The following is a 17,289-nucleotide window of genomic DNA, read 5'->3' as shown; positions in this document are numbered from 1 at the left end:
CCGGTACTAGGTCAGAAGGGGTCTTCTGGGGGCACCTGTTTCCAGCTGGAGATCTTGATCCCCAATGATAGAATGATTTGCACGAATGTCCTTCACCTGGTTTGTTTACACACGTCCTCAGGTGTCTTGTCCTTTGCAGCAATACTTATGTACCTTTTGTTAAGAGTTGAGTTTTCGTTGAAAGGACTTTCCTGATTGAGATGGCCTTTCCTTTTCCAGACTCTTCCTGATCCCTATGAAGACTTTATGTACCGTCACCTCCGGTACTATGGCTACTTTAAAGGTAATATCTCGTTCTTATCTAGCATCACCTTTTCTGGGTCTGTGAAGTAAATTGTTTGATTAAGTGGCAGAGTTATGCATGGATAAACTGATGATGAATATTTCCAGCAGTGTTAGTAAAAAGTACGTCCTTTCCCCATTGGTCTGCTGCGTCACCTCTGTTGAGTGTCCGTGTGTACAAGGGTCTGTTTGTCCTTGCAGCAATACCACCCTTTCTTAATTGTACCATAGCATTAAAATAGTTGTGATATCTGGAAAGATAGGTCCTCACGTCTTGTTCTTCAAAAGTGTCTTGGCTGTTCTTGCCTTTTTATATAATTTTAGAATTGGCTTGTGATGGTTAAAGAAATTTGGGGGATTGCATTGCGTCTGTAGATTGAATTTCACAAGAAATGAGAACTTTCCGCCACTGAATTCTCCAGTCTCTGAATAGAACGCAATTCTCCATTGGCTTAGGTCAATGTCTCCCAATAAAGATTTGTAATTTTTTCATAGAACTTAATATTTTTATGCTATTTTAAGTGATAGCTTTTTAAATTTTGATTTTCTGACTTTGTTCCTGGTTTTGGGAGATAAAATCAAGTTTTCATATTGATTTGATTTCTATCAACCTTGTTAAACTTTCTTAATAATATTTCATTTTTTGAGTGATTACTAATTTGTTGAAAACTGAGTTTCCGGTTTGCCAGATTCAGCAGAGCCCTCAGGACAAAGCAGCCTAGGGCATCGGGGTTCCCCCCAACCAGCTGCCCCCTGCCCCCCCAGTACCTGCCTACACTTAGCTGTGGCTTTCCTGGCTGCTCTTGTAGCTACCAGATCTTTCTGTCTCTGAAGCCCGTTCTCTTTCCACTGTACCACACTGTTTCTCCAGTCTTCTCCTCACTGTAAAATGGAGAAAATACTGCTGAACGCGTGTAGATTGGAATGTGCAGGCTCTTTGGGAAATGGAACATGTTCATGGGAAAGGCCTGTGGTGGTGGGTGGGGACAGAAGTCGGGGGGTTTGGTAGTAGTGGTTTTGGTGTTGACCTCGATGTTAGAGGTGATGAGCTAGCTTTCCAGCACCTTTAACTAGCCTACCTATTCTTAGCTCAGAGAGGCAGTTTACCAAACTCTGCTACGCCCCAGCATCTTTGGAAGAATAATCCTCAGTGCCTGTTGAGTGGCTCTGTTGGGGAAAGACATGATTTGACCCCAGACCCCCTGCAAAAGGAGAAGCTTCTATGTGAGTAATAATCAATGTGTATGACCTCCCCAGAAGCCTCACTGCCTTGAGTGACTGCTGGTGGTATTCAGGAGAACACGGCCTAATGGGGGAGAAGCCAGGGGAGCAGCCTTAGCCACTGTTTCTTTTCTTTTGGTAAGGAAGATTGGCCCTGAGCTAACATCTGTTGCCAGTCTTCCTCTATTTTATATGTGGTACGCCACCACAGCATGGCTTGATGAGTGGTGTGTAGGTCCATGCCTGTAGTCTGGACCAGCAAACCTGAGCTGCCAAAGCAGAGTGTGTGAATTTAACCACTACGCCACCAGGCTGGCCCCTATTGGCCACTGTTTCTGACATCACTCAAAATTGTTCTCTCTACATCTACTTTGGATTGTAGGTTTAAATTCAAATAGCACATTCTGGATTTTCTTCCTCCAAATTGTTGGAAAATTTGGTAAGACTCTTTGGTCAAGAGTAACGCTGATTTTTCACACAATTTTCTTCTTTTTTTTGAAGATTAGCCCTGAGCTAACATCTGCTGCCAGTCCTCCTCTTTTTGCTGAGGAAGACTGGCCCTGAGCTAACATCCGTGCCCATCTTCCTCTACTTTATACATGGGATGGCTACCACAGCATGGCTTGCCAAGCGGCGCCATGTCCGCACCCAGGATCCGAACCCGTGAACCCCGGGCCGCCAAAGCGGAACATGTGAACTTAACTGCTGCTCCACCAGGCCGGCCCCTTTTCACGCACTTTTGATGGATATATTTTTTTTCAGTTGTTTGCATAAGAGTGGTAGAAGCCAATTCCAGCTGGCTTAGGGAAAAATCATTTTTCACAGGGATTCCGCAGGTCCCTCCTGGAATCCAAGGGCAGGAGTGTAGTTGAATTCCTCCCTCAGTACACATCCAACCAAACATCAATCCGCTTCTCTTTGCTCTGTGTCCTTCCCACCCCCAGTGCAAGGTGCCGTCATTTCCCACTATTGAAACCGCCGAGTAATTGGTCTCCTGGCTTCTTCTCTTGTTCCGTGAGGCTCTCTTCCCGTGCGTTTCACACAGCAGTGTTCTTTTTTATGAGCAAATCTGATTGTGTCCCTTTTCTAGTTAAAACAATTGACACAAGACCCAAAAGCCATAAAATATAGCATCAGTAATTTTTACAGCAAAAATTTAAACTTCTGTATAGAAGAAAGTACTATTAATTAATAAAGGAAAATAAACTGAAAAAAAAATTGTGACAAACATGTCAAAGGATGAATTTCCTTAAAATAACAGTTCTCACAAATCAAATGCATAAAAGATGATCAAAAAATGGGCAAAAGACATGAGCAAGCAGTTCATAGAAAAACAAACATAGGGGCTGGCCCTATGGCAGAGTGGTTAAGTTTGCACACTCTGCTTTGGTTGTCCAGGTTTTGCCAGTTTGGATCCTGGGCATGGACCTACACACTGGTCATCAAGCCATGCTGTGGTGGCGTCCCACATAGGAGAGCTAGTATGACTTAAACTAGGAGAGACAACTATGTACTGGGACTTTGAAGAGAAAAAAAAGAAGAAAATTAGCAACAGATGTTTGCTCAGGGCCAATCTTCCTCACCAAAAACAAAACAAAACAAAAACAAAAACACAGTCAATAAGCTTTATGAAAAGATGCTTAATTTCACCTCTAATTAAAGATACAAATTAAAATGTCAAGGTATCTTTTTTTAATTATGAGACTCGGGCAAAACTTAAAAAAAAATCATACCTAGTGTAAGTCAGGGTGTGGGGGAACAGTCTCCTACAATGCTGTTAGGAATGTGAGTAGGTGGGCTATTTTAGGAAGGTGATTTGGTAATTCCTGGGAAATTTAAACAGCACTTCATCCTTGATGCAGCCAGTCCGTTTTCAAATATGTATCTTCTACGTTTGCTCAGCCCAGGCCCAGAAGGCTCTTCCCTAGTGTGTCCCAGAGCTCCTGGCAGGGAGTCGAAAGACGGGGCTTGAGCAGAGGAGCCTGCTCAGGGTGATGGCCCAGGAGCCAGCTGACCGCCTCCGCTTGTTTCCTCCTCCCCATTTGCTGACCGTCAAATTAACATTAATAAGAAACAAGTGCCAGTCGTAATAAACTAAAAAACATAAGGTGCAGAATCAGCTGGTAGAGGTAACAGCAATGTGAATGAGTTTTAGTTGGAGTGTAATTGATAATCTCATACCCTTTTCTTTTTTTCTGTTTTGATCATTAGAGTGAGAAAGATATTTTTTCTTTATCTTTGTGGCAATGTGTGTATTATGTTGGGTTTTCTATAACCAGAAAAGTACACAGGTAAAAAGAAATGAGTTACAATCTGCTTGTTTAAAAAGAAAAAAGAGGGGCCGGCCCCGTGGCTGAGAGTGGTTAAGTTTGTGTGCTCCGCTTCAGCGACCCAGGGTTTCACCGGTTCGAATCCTGGGCGTGGACATGGCACCGCTCATCAAGCCACGCTGAGGCGGCGTCCCACATGCCACAACCAGAAGGACCCACAACTGAAATACACAAGTATGTACCGGGGGGCTTTGGGGAGAAAAAGGAAAAAATAAAAGCTTTAAAAAAAAATAAGTTTCTTTTTAAGAAAGGTCATATATATAAGGTATAAGGTTAGGAAATTCAAATGTTAGAAAAAAGCACAAAAGGGAAACTAAAAGCCTGCCCTGCCCCATCCCTAATACAACCACTGTTGTTATCATTCTTTTCAGGAAAAAAAAAGATATATCCTCCTGTATCTATATATTTTTTCTTTTTAATTGCTCGTGGGGATCCCATACACAGTCTTTACTTGGTTTGTGTGTGTGTGTGTGTGTGTGTGTGTGTGTGTGTGTGTATGTTTTGTATAATAATATATCTTAGAGAGCCTTTTCATATGAGCACATACCCAAAATCTACCTCATTCTTTTTAAGGGCACCTACCGTGTTCCATCTCATTAATGTATCATGATTATTTTAATTTTCCTTTGGATGGGCACTTTGGTGGTTTCCACATTTTTGTTATTTGAACGTTGCTGCCATGAGCAGCTTTGTATGTGCATCTCGATGAACTTCTGTGAGAAACTCTGTAAGGTCGACTCCCAGCAGTGGGACTGCTGCGTCAACGGTGTGAGGGTTTTACATCTTACTAAATACAGCCTAACCGCTTTCCGGAAAGGTTGTACCCATTTGCCCTCTTGCCAGAAAGTTCTCAGAGGACCTGCTTACTGGCACCTTTGCCAGAATGAGGGTGAAAACACAGAAATGTTTTTCCTGTCTATTAAGTGAAAAACTGGTATCTCCTTGTCGTTTCGATTTACATTTAATTATGAGTGAGGTTCAGCAGCTTTACCATCTTTTTGAATGTTTATTGCTCTTTCCCCCCCCCTTTAAACATTGGGGAAAAGATTTAGAGATAGAAAATCAGGGGCGCATTTTTGGGGTGGGGATGGAGAGAAATAGGGGAAGGGAGGCAGGAAAAGGAGAGACAAAGATCCCCAGGACAAACCTTGCCTCCTCCTTGTCTTTCTAGGGCCCACGTGTCTGTCCTCAACTGTGCGCAGACAGATAGAAGCTGTGAGCAGAGGTATCGCATGTCCTTCCACATCAGAAAACAGCTCCCTTGTGGGAACATGTCTTCACCTCCTGCTCTCCCCAGCAGAGCTGGCAATTACCGGCCTTCAGCCTTTCCTCCCGCCTCCCTTCCTTTCTCTCTGTTCTTCCTCGAATTTCCTTTCTCTGTCTTTCTCCCCAAAAGCCATTCTTCTCCTCCCTTTTTTCTCATTCTCTATTTCCCAAGAGCTCCTCTCTTCTCTCTTCTGCCCCTTCTCCCTCCTTCTCTGCCCCTCTCTTTCCATCCTCTTTGTCTTATTAGTCACTCTGCCCTTTGAATGGGTATATTAGGAACTTGAAATTTAATTTGTGGATTGTTTCACTGTGCTTAATAAAGTTTTGTGGACTTTTTTCTAAAATGCTAATGAATGAACTGAAATTTCCTTCTCTTGCCTGTCTCTAAACAAAAATAATAAAATACGTTAAGTAATTTTTTATTCATTTCTAACCTACTGTTGAAATTTCTTAGACCCACTAGCTTTGATTTAAAAAACAAAATTTCTTCTAAGTTACTCTAAGGCCTTGCATTTAAATATTTAATAGACTATGTGTGCACAATTTTAACCTAACGTTTTATAACTTCAATGCTGTCGTCTTGGACTAAATCTTCTTGAAGGAGAAACATGTCACAGGACTGCACATCTGTGCCCATATTTTAGTACAGTGCTTACAGGTACTTAGTTATCACGTTGAGCAGTAACGTTCCTGAGGAGAGAAGGATGCTGTTCACTTGCTCCCTTTCCTTTTGGCAGGTTCCCTTCTGCTGAGTTCACCGCTTCTCAAGAGCAGACAGCTTCTTCACAATGACTTTGGCGAAGTGAACCCACGTCTTCGAGAACCCCGAGATCTCTTTGCCTTTTTGCCTAGCAGCGGGCCCCTACAGGCTCCAAGATGGCCAATAGAATGTGAGGTCATCAAGGAAAACATTCATCATATTGGTAACGTGGCTTTTGTGTCCTGGTGTTACTGTTCTCACAGACTTTATTACACGATTTTACAATTTTAAGTCCTGCGTGCGCAAGTACAGGGCAGTACAGGTTCAGCAGCTGTTGGCTCCCCCTGAAATGATTCAGCTCTGCGAATCTGACACACACACCAAAGTCAACGGTTACGCTCGAGTACAGCCTGGAAGCCTTCCGAGTTCATTAGAGTGGGACGACACCTTTCTGAGCTCTGCTAAGAGAGAGCAGCAATTCTGATTCTGTCTGTTCTTCTCCTTGAACAAGATTTTGTAAACCTTTGCCTTTTTGTTACTGGGAGGAGGGCTTCCTTTATCATTTCTTGTAAGCGAGGCCTAGTGGGGATGAACTCCCTTAACTTTTGTTTACCTGGGAAAGCTTTTATTTCTCCATTGTATCTGAAGGAGAGTTTTTCGGGGTAGAATATTCTTGGCTGAAAGTTTTTGTCTTTGAGTATTTTGAATATATCATTCCACTCTCTCCTAGCCTGTAAGGTTTCTGCTGAGAAATCTACTGAAAGCCTGATAGGGTTCCTTTGTAGGTTATTTTCTTCTGCCTTGCTGCCCTTAGTATTTTTGCTTTGTGATTGACTTTCGCCAGCCTTAGTAGTATATGCCTTGGAGAAAGTCTTTTTGCATTGAAGTAATGAGGAGTTTATTGGCTTCATGTACTTCTAAGTCCAGTTCTTCCCCAGGTTTGGGAAGTTCTCAGCTAGTATTTCTTTGAACAATCTCTCTGCTCCTTTCTCCCTCGCTTCTCCCTCTGGAATATCTATAATCCTTATGTTGCATTTCCTAATTGAGTCAGATCTTTCTCAAAGAATTTCTTCATTTTTTTTTAAATCTTAGTTCTCTCTCCTCTTCCACTTGAAGCATTTCAATATTTCTATCCTGTAAATCACTAATTCTGTCCTCCATAATAAGCTCTCTCTTTTTTTTTATGGATTCTAGATTATTCTTTATCTCATTAATTGTGTTCTTCATCTCCAGAATTTCTGTTTGGTTTTCGGTTTTGTTTTTTTGTTTACAGTTTCCGTCTCTTTGGTGAAGTATTCCTTCTGCTCATTAATTTTATTCCTGAGATCATTGAACTGTCTTTCTGAGTTTTCTTGTAGCTTGTTAAGTGATAGCTATTTTGAATTCTTTGTCATTTAGATTGTAAATTTCTGTGAGTTCAGGATTGGTTTCTGGAGACTTGTCATTTTGTTCTGCTCTGGAGTACTAATGTAGTTATTCATGATGTTGGATGAAGTGATCCTTTGCCGACGCATTTATGATAATATCGGGTCACCGATTCCACCTGCCACTGCTGGGAGTGGGCAGGAGCTGTGTTTTCTGGTCCCACCCCTTCTGGTGGAAGTTGCAGGTAGGGCTACTCTGTGTTTGCTCCAGCTGGCCACAGCCACTCTGCAGGCAGTGCTCACATGGGCAGGGCCTCTGTGCTTGGCAGGGACTCAGCTGAGCTGCTGCATGCTAGGTGGGAGGAGCCACACACAGGGGCTGAGCCACCACTTGGAGGATCCCACAGGCTGCTGTGCTCTGCGGGCAGGGGTGCCTTCTGAGTGGGCAGGGTGCTTTCTCGCCTGCACTGCACTAGTGGGGAGGGGTGCCCATGCAGTGTTTGAGTCACTGCCTCTTGTGTAGAATGTGCCCATGGGCAGGGTCCCCACAGCACGCTGGGCACTCCTGTGGCCCGGGCTGCAATTCCCAAAGCATTCACACAGGCCAGGCTGTCCCCATTTCTTCCAGTCCCACGCGGCTGCTGTGTGAGGATCCACCAACTGGCTCAGTGCTGCCAGGGTCGGGGAGGGCTGTGCTCACTTGGTTCCACTGCCTCCCGGGGATCCAGTCCACCTACCTTCAGATGTATAGCCCTGTGGATCTCTCAGAAGTCCTCTTGTGCTGTGCAGGGGTCCTCTGCTGGTTAATGAATGTCCAGTTAGTTGTAACTTAAATGGGCGAGACTGAGAGACAGCTCACTCTGCCGTGATGCTGACGTCTCTCCAGGATACCTTTCCAGAGGCCAAAATGTATTAATACTTAAGTCTGTCTTCTAGATTATTCCTGTCTCAGTATTGATATGCTTGGTTGAGTTTTATAAAAGTTTTTACCAGCCTTGGTATAATTGATGAACACCATATATATCAGAACATAGTTTTTACTCTTTTCAATTATATTTTGAGTTTATTGGAGTTTTCTATAGAAATAGTAGACTTTTTTTATGACATTCCTGGTCATATCCTTAAGTTATTGCTGCAAGTATAATCTTTAGCGTTCATTTTATGAAGCATTTTCAGAAGTGGGTTGCGTTGAAAAGTGGGGACTTTTCTTTTTTTTTTAAAGATTTTGTTTTTCCTTTTTCTCCAAGTGGGGACTTTTCTAATTGATGGAACACCTATGTCTGCCAAACATGTGTCTCTGCTTTAGATTGCTGGATAAACAACTGGATGTTTCTTATCTTCTCACTTCCCTCTTATAATAGTTATTCAATAAATATTTATTAAGCATCTGCTGTATGCTAAGTACAGTGCTTTGTTTTAGAGATGTTTAGAGATGTTTTAGTGATGAATAAGATGGAGACACCCAGAACTCGCAGACTAGCGGGGAAGTTAAAGATATAACCAGGCAATTGCATAGAGCTTGCTCTCTCTGGGAAACTTAGCCCTGCCTACCTGGGGGTTTCCAAGAGGAGTTGACATGTGAGCTGAGATCTAGAGGATGAGTTAGAAGTGATCCAATTGAGGGTTGTCAAAGAAAAGTATTCCAGTTAGAGGGAACAGAAACAGAGCGTGACGTGTGTGGGCAGCCATAGAGCATTGGGCTTCAGAGACAAGAGATGCAGCTGAAGATGTAAGGACAGGTTCAGCGTTCTTAACTGGGCACAGACTTGCTCTAAGGGTGTTTGGAAATGTGTGTGGGGGGAGGCATTTTGAGTTGACACAGTAGCTGAGAAGTCCTGAGGTCATCTGTCCCTACACTGTACAAATTGTAGATCAAAGTCCAAGTTGATCTGGCCAAACAGTAGGATTTGGCTATTCCCTGTATAAAGTAGACTAAGAGAATTCCTGTGAGGATTTCAGACTCCGTTCTAAGAGGGGACAGAAAAAGTGGGAAATGAAGTTAATATCCAAGTTACTGCAGTGGTAATCCACTAAACCACTAGAGCTTCAAAAAAGCAATTTTTTAAAACTTTCAAAGAAATTTAATAACGAGCAGCTTATTGTTTAAACTGAATTATCAAAGCCTCGTCACTCCCCATTACCTTAAAGGAAGGAAAAGAAATGAGCATTGTCTTTTGCTGTGTTGTGTCTTTATGTGCCCTCGGCTTTCATCAGTGGCACCTGTACTTAAAATGATATGGAGAAATTGCCCAAGTCCCATGTGAGAAATCTTTTAGGATTGAGTGTTAACGGAAAAGGTTTGTTTCCTCTGAAACAATTGACCTACTTGGTTTTCTATAGTAGTGAACAGTATGTAGCTGATCATGTTTTCCTGACTTTAAAAGGAAGCTCAGAGTCAAATTTTAAAGAGTTGTTACAGGGGCCAGCCCCGTGGCCGAGTGGTTAAGTCCGTGCACTCCGCTGCAGCAGCCCAGGGTTTCATCAGTTTGAATCCTGGGCGCGGACATGGCACCGCTCATCAAGCCGTGCTGAGGCAGCATCCCATATGCCACAACTAGAAGGACCCACAACTAAGAATATACAACCATGTACCGGGGGGCTTTGGGGAGAAAAAAATAAAAAATCTTTAAAAAAAAAAAAAAAGAGTTGTTACAGCAACTATATTCACATTTCTGGCTTATTTTTAAGTCTTCTCTTTAAAATTTGTACTTCCGTTGTATATGCTTTTTGTTAAAAGTCTCCTCATAGTCTTTATGGAAAAAAGCAAGATGTAATTAATTTATACACAAACTGGAAACTTTGGGTGGGAATTTGATTTGTTCAACCAACTAGCCATTTGAATAATTATTATTGTAATTTTAAATCAATTCTGGTGAAGTGCGTTTATATTATTTCTTATTTTGTACTTTTGTAATGTCTTCTTTCAGAGTGGATCCCACCTCAACCGGAATATTTCTATCAACCTACAGGAAATGAAAAGGTACCAGAAATTGTAGGAGAGGAAGAAGGCACAGTTGTCTATCAATTAGATTCAGGTATTGTCATTACCCTCAACAGTGAGTAATTAATCATTACAAAGTTATAATAAACATGTTTCCTGTAATAAATGTGATTTTAAAAAATCCATAGTTTAGTGATAAATAAACTATCTTTTTCAGACCAACCTGAATGGGAGACCTGATGCTCATGACCTGTCAGCTTTAAAATTTCAGTTGTTTTTAAAATGACAGTCCCTTTTCCGTAATAGTTTTAAGCCCATCTGATAGCATCTCCCTTGTTATTCGCCTTCCTGACAATCAGATGTTGGGTCTTTGGGGAGCTTGCTCTTCTTTTCTCCACCTCCTGTGTGTACTTTAGTGACTCCCCTGTGGCATGTGCATATGACATATGTACTGTGTGGTTTCCTGCGTTACGTTGCAGTCCTAGAGGTGGAAGCCGTGTCTTTTGTAAACATGTGCAGAACACTGTACCCAAAAACAACAAAATACACATTCTTTTCAGGGGCCCATGGTAGATTCCGCAGGATTCTCCGTATGCTAGGTTGTAAAGCAAGTCTTAATATATTTAAAAGGATTGAGGGGGCCAGCCTGGTGGCGTAGTGGTTAAGTTCATGTGCTTCCCTTCGGCAGCCCAGGGTTTGCAGGTTCAGATCCCGGGCACGGACCTAGCACCACTCATCAAGCCACGCTGTGGCAGCATCCCACATAAAGTGGAGGAAGATTGGTACAGATGTTAGCTCAGCGACCATCTTCCTCAAGCAAAAAGAGGAAGATCGGCAACAGATGTTAGCTCAGGACCAGTCTTCCTCACAAAAATAAAAATAAATGGATTGAAATCAGGGCCAGTCCCGTGGCTGAGTGGTTAAGTTCGCTCACTCTGCTTCGGCAGCCCAGGGTTTCGCCAGTTTGGATCCTGGGCGTGGACATGGCACCACTCATCAGGCCATGCTGAGGTGGCATCCCACATGCCACAACTAGAAGGACCCACAACTAAAATCATATATATATAACTATGTACTGGGGGAACTTGGGGAGAAAAAGCAATAAAAAAAAAAATTAAAAAATAAAAAGATTGGCAACAGTTGTTAGCTCAGGTGCCAATCTTAAAAAAAAAAAGGATTGAAATCATACAAAATGTATTCTCTGACCACCACAAAATTAAATTAGAAATCAACAACAGAATGAAATCTGGGAAATCTGCAAATATTTGGAAATTGAACAACACATTTCTAAGCAACCTATGAGTTAAAGAAATCAAAGGAGGGGCTGGCCCCCTGGCCAAGTGTTTGGGTTTGTGTGCTCCACTGCAGGTGGCCCAGTGCTTTGTTGGTTCGAATCCTGGGTGCAGACATGGCACTGCTCATCAAACCACACTGAGGCAGTGTCCCACATGCCACAACTAGAAGGACCCACAAGGAAGAATATACAACTGTATCGGGGGGCTTTGGGGAGAAAAAGGAAAAAAATAAAATCTTTAAAAAAAAAATCAAAGGAGAGTTCAAAAATATTTTGAATTGAGTGAAAAGAAATATCAAAATTTAGGGATGCAGCTAAAGCATGGCAAGGTAAATTTATGGCTTTAAAGGCCTTTGGAAGGAAGAAGGGTCTCAAATAAATTACCTAAACTTCTACTTTAATAAATTAGAAAAGTAAAAGCAAACTAAATCCAATGGAAGCAGAAGTAAGGAAATAATAATGAAAAGAATGAAAATAAGTGAAATAGAAATCAGAAAAATAATAGAAAAAATCAAACCAAAAGTTGGTTGTTTGGAAACATCAACATAACTAACAAAACTTTAGCTAGACCAGCCAAGAAAAAGGGAGAGGAGACACAAATTATCAAAATCAGGAATGAAAGGGGACATCAACATCTCTACAGAAATCGAAAGAATTATAAAGTAGTGCTATTGACAACTTTATGCTGACAAATTAGACAGCATAGATCAACAGAAACAATTGCTAGAAAGACACAAATTACCAGAACTGACTTGGGAAGAAGTAAAAAGACTGAATAGATTATAACAAAGAAATTGAATTAACAATTTAAAATCTTCCTGCAAAGAAATTCCTGGCCCAGATGGTTTGACAGGGTTTGTTTGAGTTCTGTCAAACATTTAAACATGAAATAGCACTAAGTCTTCATAAACTCTGAAAACAGAGGAGGAGGAAACCTTTCCCAATGCTTCATGAAGCAGTGTACCCTGACACCAAAGCCAGACAAAGACATCACAAGAAAACTATAGGTCAATATTCCTCATGAATCTGAATGCAGAAATCCTCAACAAAATACCAGCAAACCAAATCCAACACGATATTGAAAGGATTATTCACCATGACCAAGAGGGATTTGTCCCAAGAGTGCAAGGGCCATTCAACATAAGAAAATCGGTGCAACACACCACATTAATGAAACAAAGGGGAAAAACACACGATCATCCAGTCATCTTGATGTAGAAAAAGCATTTGACAAAGTCCAGCCTTTCATGAGAGCAGTCAGAAAACTAGGAATAGGAGAGAATGTCCTGGGGCCGGCCCCATGGCCAAGTGGTTAAGTTCACACTGCTTTGGATCCTGGTCGTGGACCTAGCACTGCTCATCAAGCCATGCTGAGGTGGCGTCCCACATAACAGAACTAGAAGGACCTACGACTAGAATATACCGCTATGTACTAGGGGGCTTTGGGGAGAAGAAGAAAAAACAAAAAAGATTGGCAACAGATGTTAGCTCAGGGCCAATCTTTAAAAAAATAAAAAGAAGAGAATGTCCTCAACTTGATAAAGGGTATTTATGGAAAGGGTAGATCAACTTTACACCCACTAAAATAGCTCTTATAAAAATATAAACAATAACAAGTGCTGGGGAGGATGTGGAGCAGGTGGTAAAACTAACATTTGAGACAGAAAGGAAAGGTAATGTTAAAGAGCAATGAGCCAGGAAATGTATATGAACCTTCCCAAAAAAAGGGAAGTAAATTTTGAATTATTAATGTCAGGATGCCAAATTAGTAATAGGGAGAGACATGGGGAGGCAGAGATGCTGCCAACAGGGGCAACCTTTGTCATCCTCAAAAACCATCTGAGATTCATTGCACGCACAGGTACCAGAGCTACTTGGAACTTTTTAAAAAGAGTTCTCTGCAGTTGGGAAATGCTGTTTTCAAGAAATAGAAAGCAAGAAAAATATTCTCACAATTTGAAAATCAATCACTGCTAGAAAGTAATTATCGGGGAATCTATTTTGGTGTGGGAGGAATGTGTAGCAAGTTTAGCTGGTAGAAATAGAAGGTGTTGAGTCAGTGAATGAGGGGAAGCTTTTGGAGAAACAACTAGAAATAGGAGGGATGGACTGCAGTGTATGTCAATTCTACAACCAGAAGAATAAAATGAGCCAGTTACAGCAGAGGGCCCAGCTGACATGTTATTGCACTTGCTCCACTCCCAGTTGCCTTGATTCTGAGCTCTCTTCACGTTAATAACATTATGGTGGAAAAAGTTATATGCTGTGAAGTGGATACTGTGAAGCAGCTCACCATGTACTTAGCTCCGTCTTATGGAATGTCTGAGGAGGAATTTGGGAGACATTAAACAAAGAGATCATAATGGGTAGACTTGGATAAATAATAGAGAATGTATTGCTCCTGAAACCTCAAGAAATCCTTGGGATCGGAAACCCATTTCACCTCTTACTAACCTGGCGGTAGTCATTTGCAAAAAACCAGATGACCATGAATCCACATTGCTACATCTGTTCTTTTCAGAGATATTTCTGCATAGAAGGAAACCCTGGGGCTGAGAGCTGGTTCTCCTAAGGCACCTTTTGTGAGTTGCCCTAATTGTCCTGTTAAGATGCAATTGTGGCAGATGCACCCAATCTTCATGTCCTTTGGCTACATCAGGAAGAGTTGGGCCAACCCCATTGGAGGAATGATGACATGGAAAACTGAGAAGATGGGGCTCCAGGGAGAATTTGGAAATTTGTCAGCTTAAGGGCCTCAGAGCAACTACTTACTATGAGACTATTGGGGGGAAAAGGAGAGAGGTTTTGTTTTTTTTTTTTTTTGACAAATGTTACTGTGGGCTATGAATTCGATTGTCTTTATTACCTGAGAGACTCAAAATACTGAAATTCCTATATTAATGACATCTGATTGGTGGTTTGTACTTCGATTGTGGGGCCATAAAGAGAGGGAACCATTTTGGGGCCCTGGCTTTTTTTTTTCTTTTTTTTTTTGAGGAAGATTAGCCCTGAGCTAACATCTGTTGCCAATCCTCCTCGTTTTGCTGAGGAAGACTGGCCGTGAGCTAACAGCCATGCCCATCTTCCTCTACTTTATATGTGGTACACCTACCACAGTGTGGCTTGATGAGTGGTGCCATGTCTGCACCTGGCATCTGAACTGGCGAACCCCAGGCTGCAGAAGTGGAATGTGTGAACTTAACCGCTGCACCACTGGGCTGGCCCCGGGGCCCTGGGTTTTAACTGGATTACACATCCTCTTGGGGCTGCTTCTGCTCCTTCTTCTTGTGTGCTTTTCTTCTTTCACTTTTCTGCATGCATGCTTTCTCCTTTGCTCTCATTTGTTATCCAAATGTTTATTCTCTAAGTCTCCATAGTGACAAGGTTACACATAGAAGCCAAAGTCATCATAATGGGAATATGTTTACTAATGAACTGACTACTTTTGTACTCAGGTGCTGCACAAACGTTACTGTTTGTTTAATGCTAGCATGTGTCCTGTCCCATGGTCAGCATCTCTGTTCATACCAGTCATTTGCTGATTGGTAGATATTGTTAAGATCTGACAATATAATGTCAATAAAGTAAAAATTAATTACAAAGTGAAATGGTGATCCCTACAAGAGATGCAGGATTTGGGGGCTGGCCCTATGGCCTGGTGGTTAAGTTCATCATGCTCTGCTTTGGCGGCTTGGGTCTGGTTCTTGGGAGTGGACCTAGACCACTTGTTGTAGCCATGCTGTGGTGACAACCCACATACAAAATAGAGGAAGGTCGGCACATATGTTAGCTCAGGGTGAATCTTCCTCAGCAAAAAAAAAAAAAAAAAAACCCACCATTTTCTAAAAAAAAAATTAAAAATAAAAAGAGATGTGGGATTTTATGAAGTTGATAAATGTTAAAGAATTGCTTAAATTACTTGCAAAGCCATTGACAAATGAAAATCTAGAAATTTTTTATCAGTTAACAGTTAAAGAGAAGATCAACAAAAGATGACAAAATAGGTTCTTCTGGGCATAATGATAAGAATATTGTGGTACAAAGAGAAGTCCTTGGGAAAACTATGAAGCCCCAAAATAGTTTTGCAAAAGTAACTGCAAAAATCAAAGATGTCACATGTCACTCTCAGTGAATTTGTCTGAAAAATTGCAACCCCACCAAAAAAATCAACAAGTGATTCTTTATTATTCCAAGAACTAGAAAGAGATTGTGATTAGAATCTAAATTTTGTTTAAAAAGATAAAATAAATTTCATAGTTTTTTGTTTTAGTTTCATATTAAAGATAAAATTTCAGTCATAACCTTTTCTTTTCACTAATGACTGTGATATTTTGGTTTCCCTCTTAGGCAGATTCACCCAAGCCAATTCTTCTCAAACTTTTTTTTTTTTTTTTTAAGATTTTATTTTCCTTTTTCTCCCAAAGCCCCCCGGTACGTAGTTGTGGGTCCTTCTAGTTGTGGCATGTGGGACGCCGCCTCAGCGTGGCCTGATGAGCTTGCTCAGGATTTGAACTGGCAAAACCCTGGGCCACCGAAGTGGAGTCTGTGAACTTAACCATGCGGCCACAGGGCCAGCTCCTCAAACTTTTATTTTTGTTACATTTAAATCTGGAAGGATATACCAAAAAATGATAGGGAGTTGATTTTCTTTTTTGTTTTCCCCTTTATCTTTTTTAAATTAATAAATAGATGTTATTTGTACTTTTTTAATAGAATAAGAGTAGAAATGTTTTCAGATCCTCTATTTAGAATATCATTTTTTGCCAACATCCTTTCACATTAGGGTTTCAGTGGGTACGAGCTGTATCTCAGATGCCAGGAGTAGCTATGCAGGAAAAGGAAGGGCTCTAAACCACTTCAAAGAAATACATTGTTTCAAATTAAAGTTCTCAGCAAGGACAATTGCAATTTTGAGTATTCATTGTTGTTAACGTAGAATAGTGCTGAACACATAGAGGGGCTGAGTGATGATAGTACTTGGTGGTGAATGGCTTCTGAGTGGAACCTGACCTAAATATGTCTGTCTCCTCTGCAGTGCCCACCGAAGGCTCCTATTTCACCAGTTCCAGAGTGGGAGGCAAACGAGGAATTATCAAGGACCTTGCTGTCACGCTGCAAGGACCAGAAGATAATGCTCTGCTGTTTGAATCACGATTTGAGAGTGGGAATCTGCAAAAAGCTGTCAGAGTGTGAGTAACAGACGAATTTCCCACAGGGATGATGACTGAAGAGCCTGAGAAGTGTCTTCAGGGATCGGGAGTCAGGAGTGTTTTTGAAAAAGAGAGGTGATGGGAAATGGTTACGAGGAGCAATATTTGTGACTCATATTTTTCCCCAGAATAAAATTTATCTAAATTGTTTTTTCTGCTTATGAAAGAAATTACTGCTCATTTAAAATTTGTATTAATAAAAATATGTAACATAAAAAGTTGTCCTATAATCATACCTTCCAGATGCAGCAACTGTTAAGAGTTTGATGTATATGCATTAATTTTTTTTTCTGTCTCTGTGTATGTGTAATATACCCAAATTATGTATTTTTAAAAATAGGATAATGGGGGGCCAGCCTGGTGGCATAGTGGTTAAGTTCGTGTGCTCCACTTCAGCGGCCCAGGGTTCGCTGGTTCGGATCCCGGGCACAGACCTATGCACCACTGTCAAGCCATGCTGTGGCAGGTGTCCCACATACAAAGTAGAGGAAGATGGGCATGGATGTTAGCTCAGGGCCAGTCTTCCTCAGCAAAAAGAGGATTAACAGCAAATGTTAGCTCAGGGCTAATCTTGCTTTAAAAAAAAAAGGGTAATGGTATACATACTGTTTGCAAATTGCTTTTTCCACTTAATAAATTTTAGATGTTTTTCTATGGCAGTACCACAGATATATCTCCTTA

At 41.3% G+C, this 17,289-nt stretch overlaps 1 protein-coding gene across 17 annotated transcripts in view; it reads left to right on the top strand.

Moving 5' to 3' along the window:
* Positions 1-17,289, top strand: part of AGBL2 (AGBL carboxypeptidase 2) — a 44,454-nt gene that overhangs the window by 856 nt on the left and 26,309 nt on the right. For 6 of the 17 annotated variants that reach the window (XM_070229500.1, XM_070229495.1, XM_070229492.1 and 3 more), the window contains exons 3-9: positions 220-283; positions 1,372-1,506; positions 3,891-4,007; positions 5,005-5,058; positions 5,837-6,022; positions 10,091-10,198; positions 16,434-16,587. In XM_070229500.1, the coding sequence (XP_070085601.1) occupies positions 220-283; positions 1,372-1,506; positions 3,891-4,007; positions 5,005-5,058; positions 5,837-6,022; positions 10,091-10,198; positions 16,434-16,587 (818 nt within the window). Of the gene's footprint in view, positions 1-219; positions 284-1,371; positions 1,507-3,832; positions 4,008-5,004; positions 5,059-5,836; positions 6,023-10,090; positions 10,199-16,433; positions 16,588-17,289 lie in introns of those variants that run through there. The other 11 variants (XM_070229498.1, XM_070229494.1, XM_070229493.1 and 8 more) reach the window with 5 other exon arrangements.

This window comes from Equus caballus, chromosome 12, assembly GCF_041296265.1.
Source record: "Equus caballus isolate H_3958 breed thoroughbred chromosome 12, TB-T2T, whole genome shotgun sequence".
Lineage (NCBI taxonomy): Eukaryota > Metazoa > Chordata > Mammalia > Perissodactyla > Equidae > Equus > Equus caballus.
The sequence above is the reverse complement of the archived record's forward strand: the minus strand, read 5'-3'. Positions and strand labels throughout refer to the sequence as shown.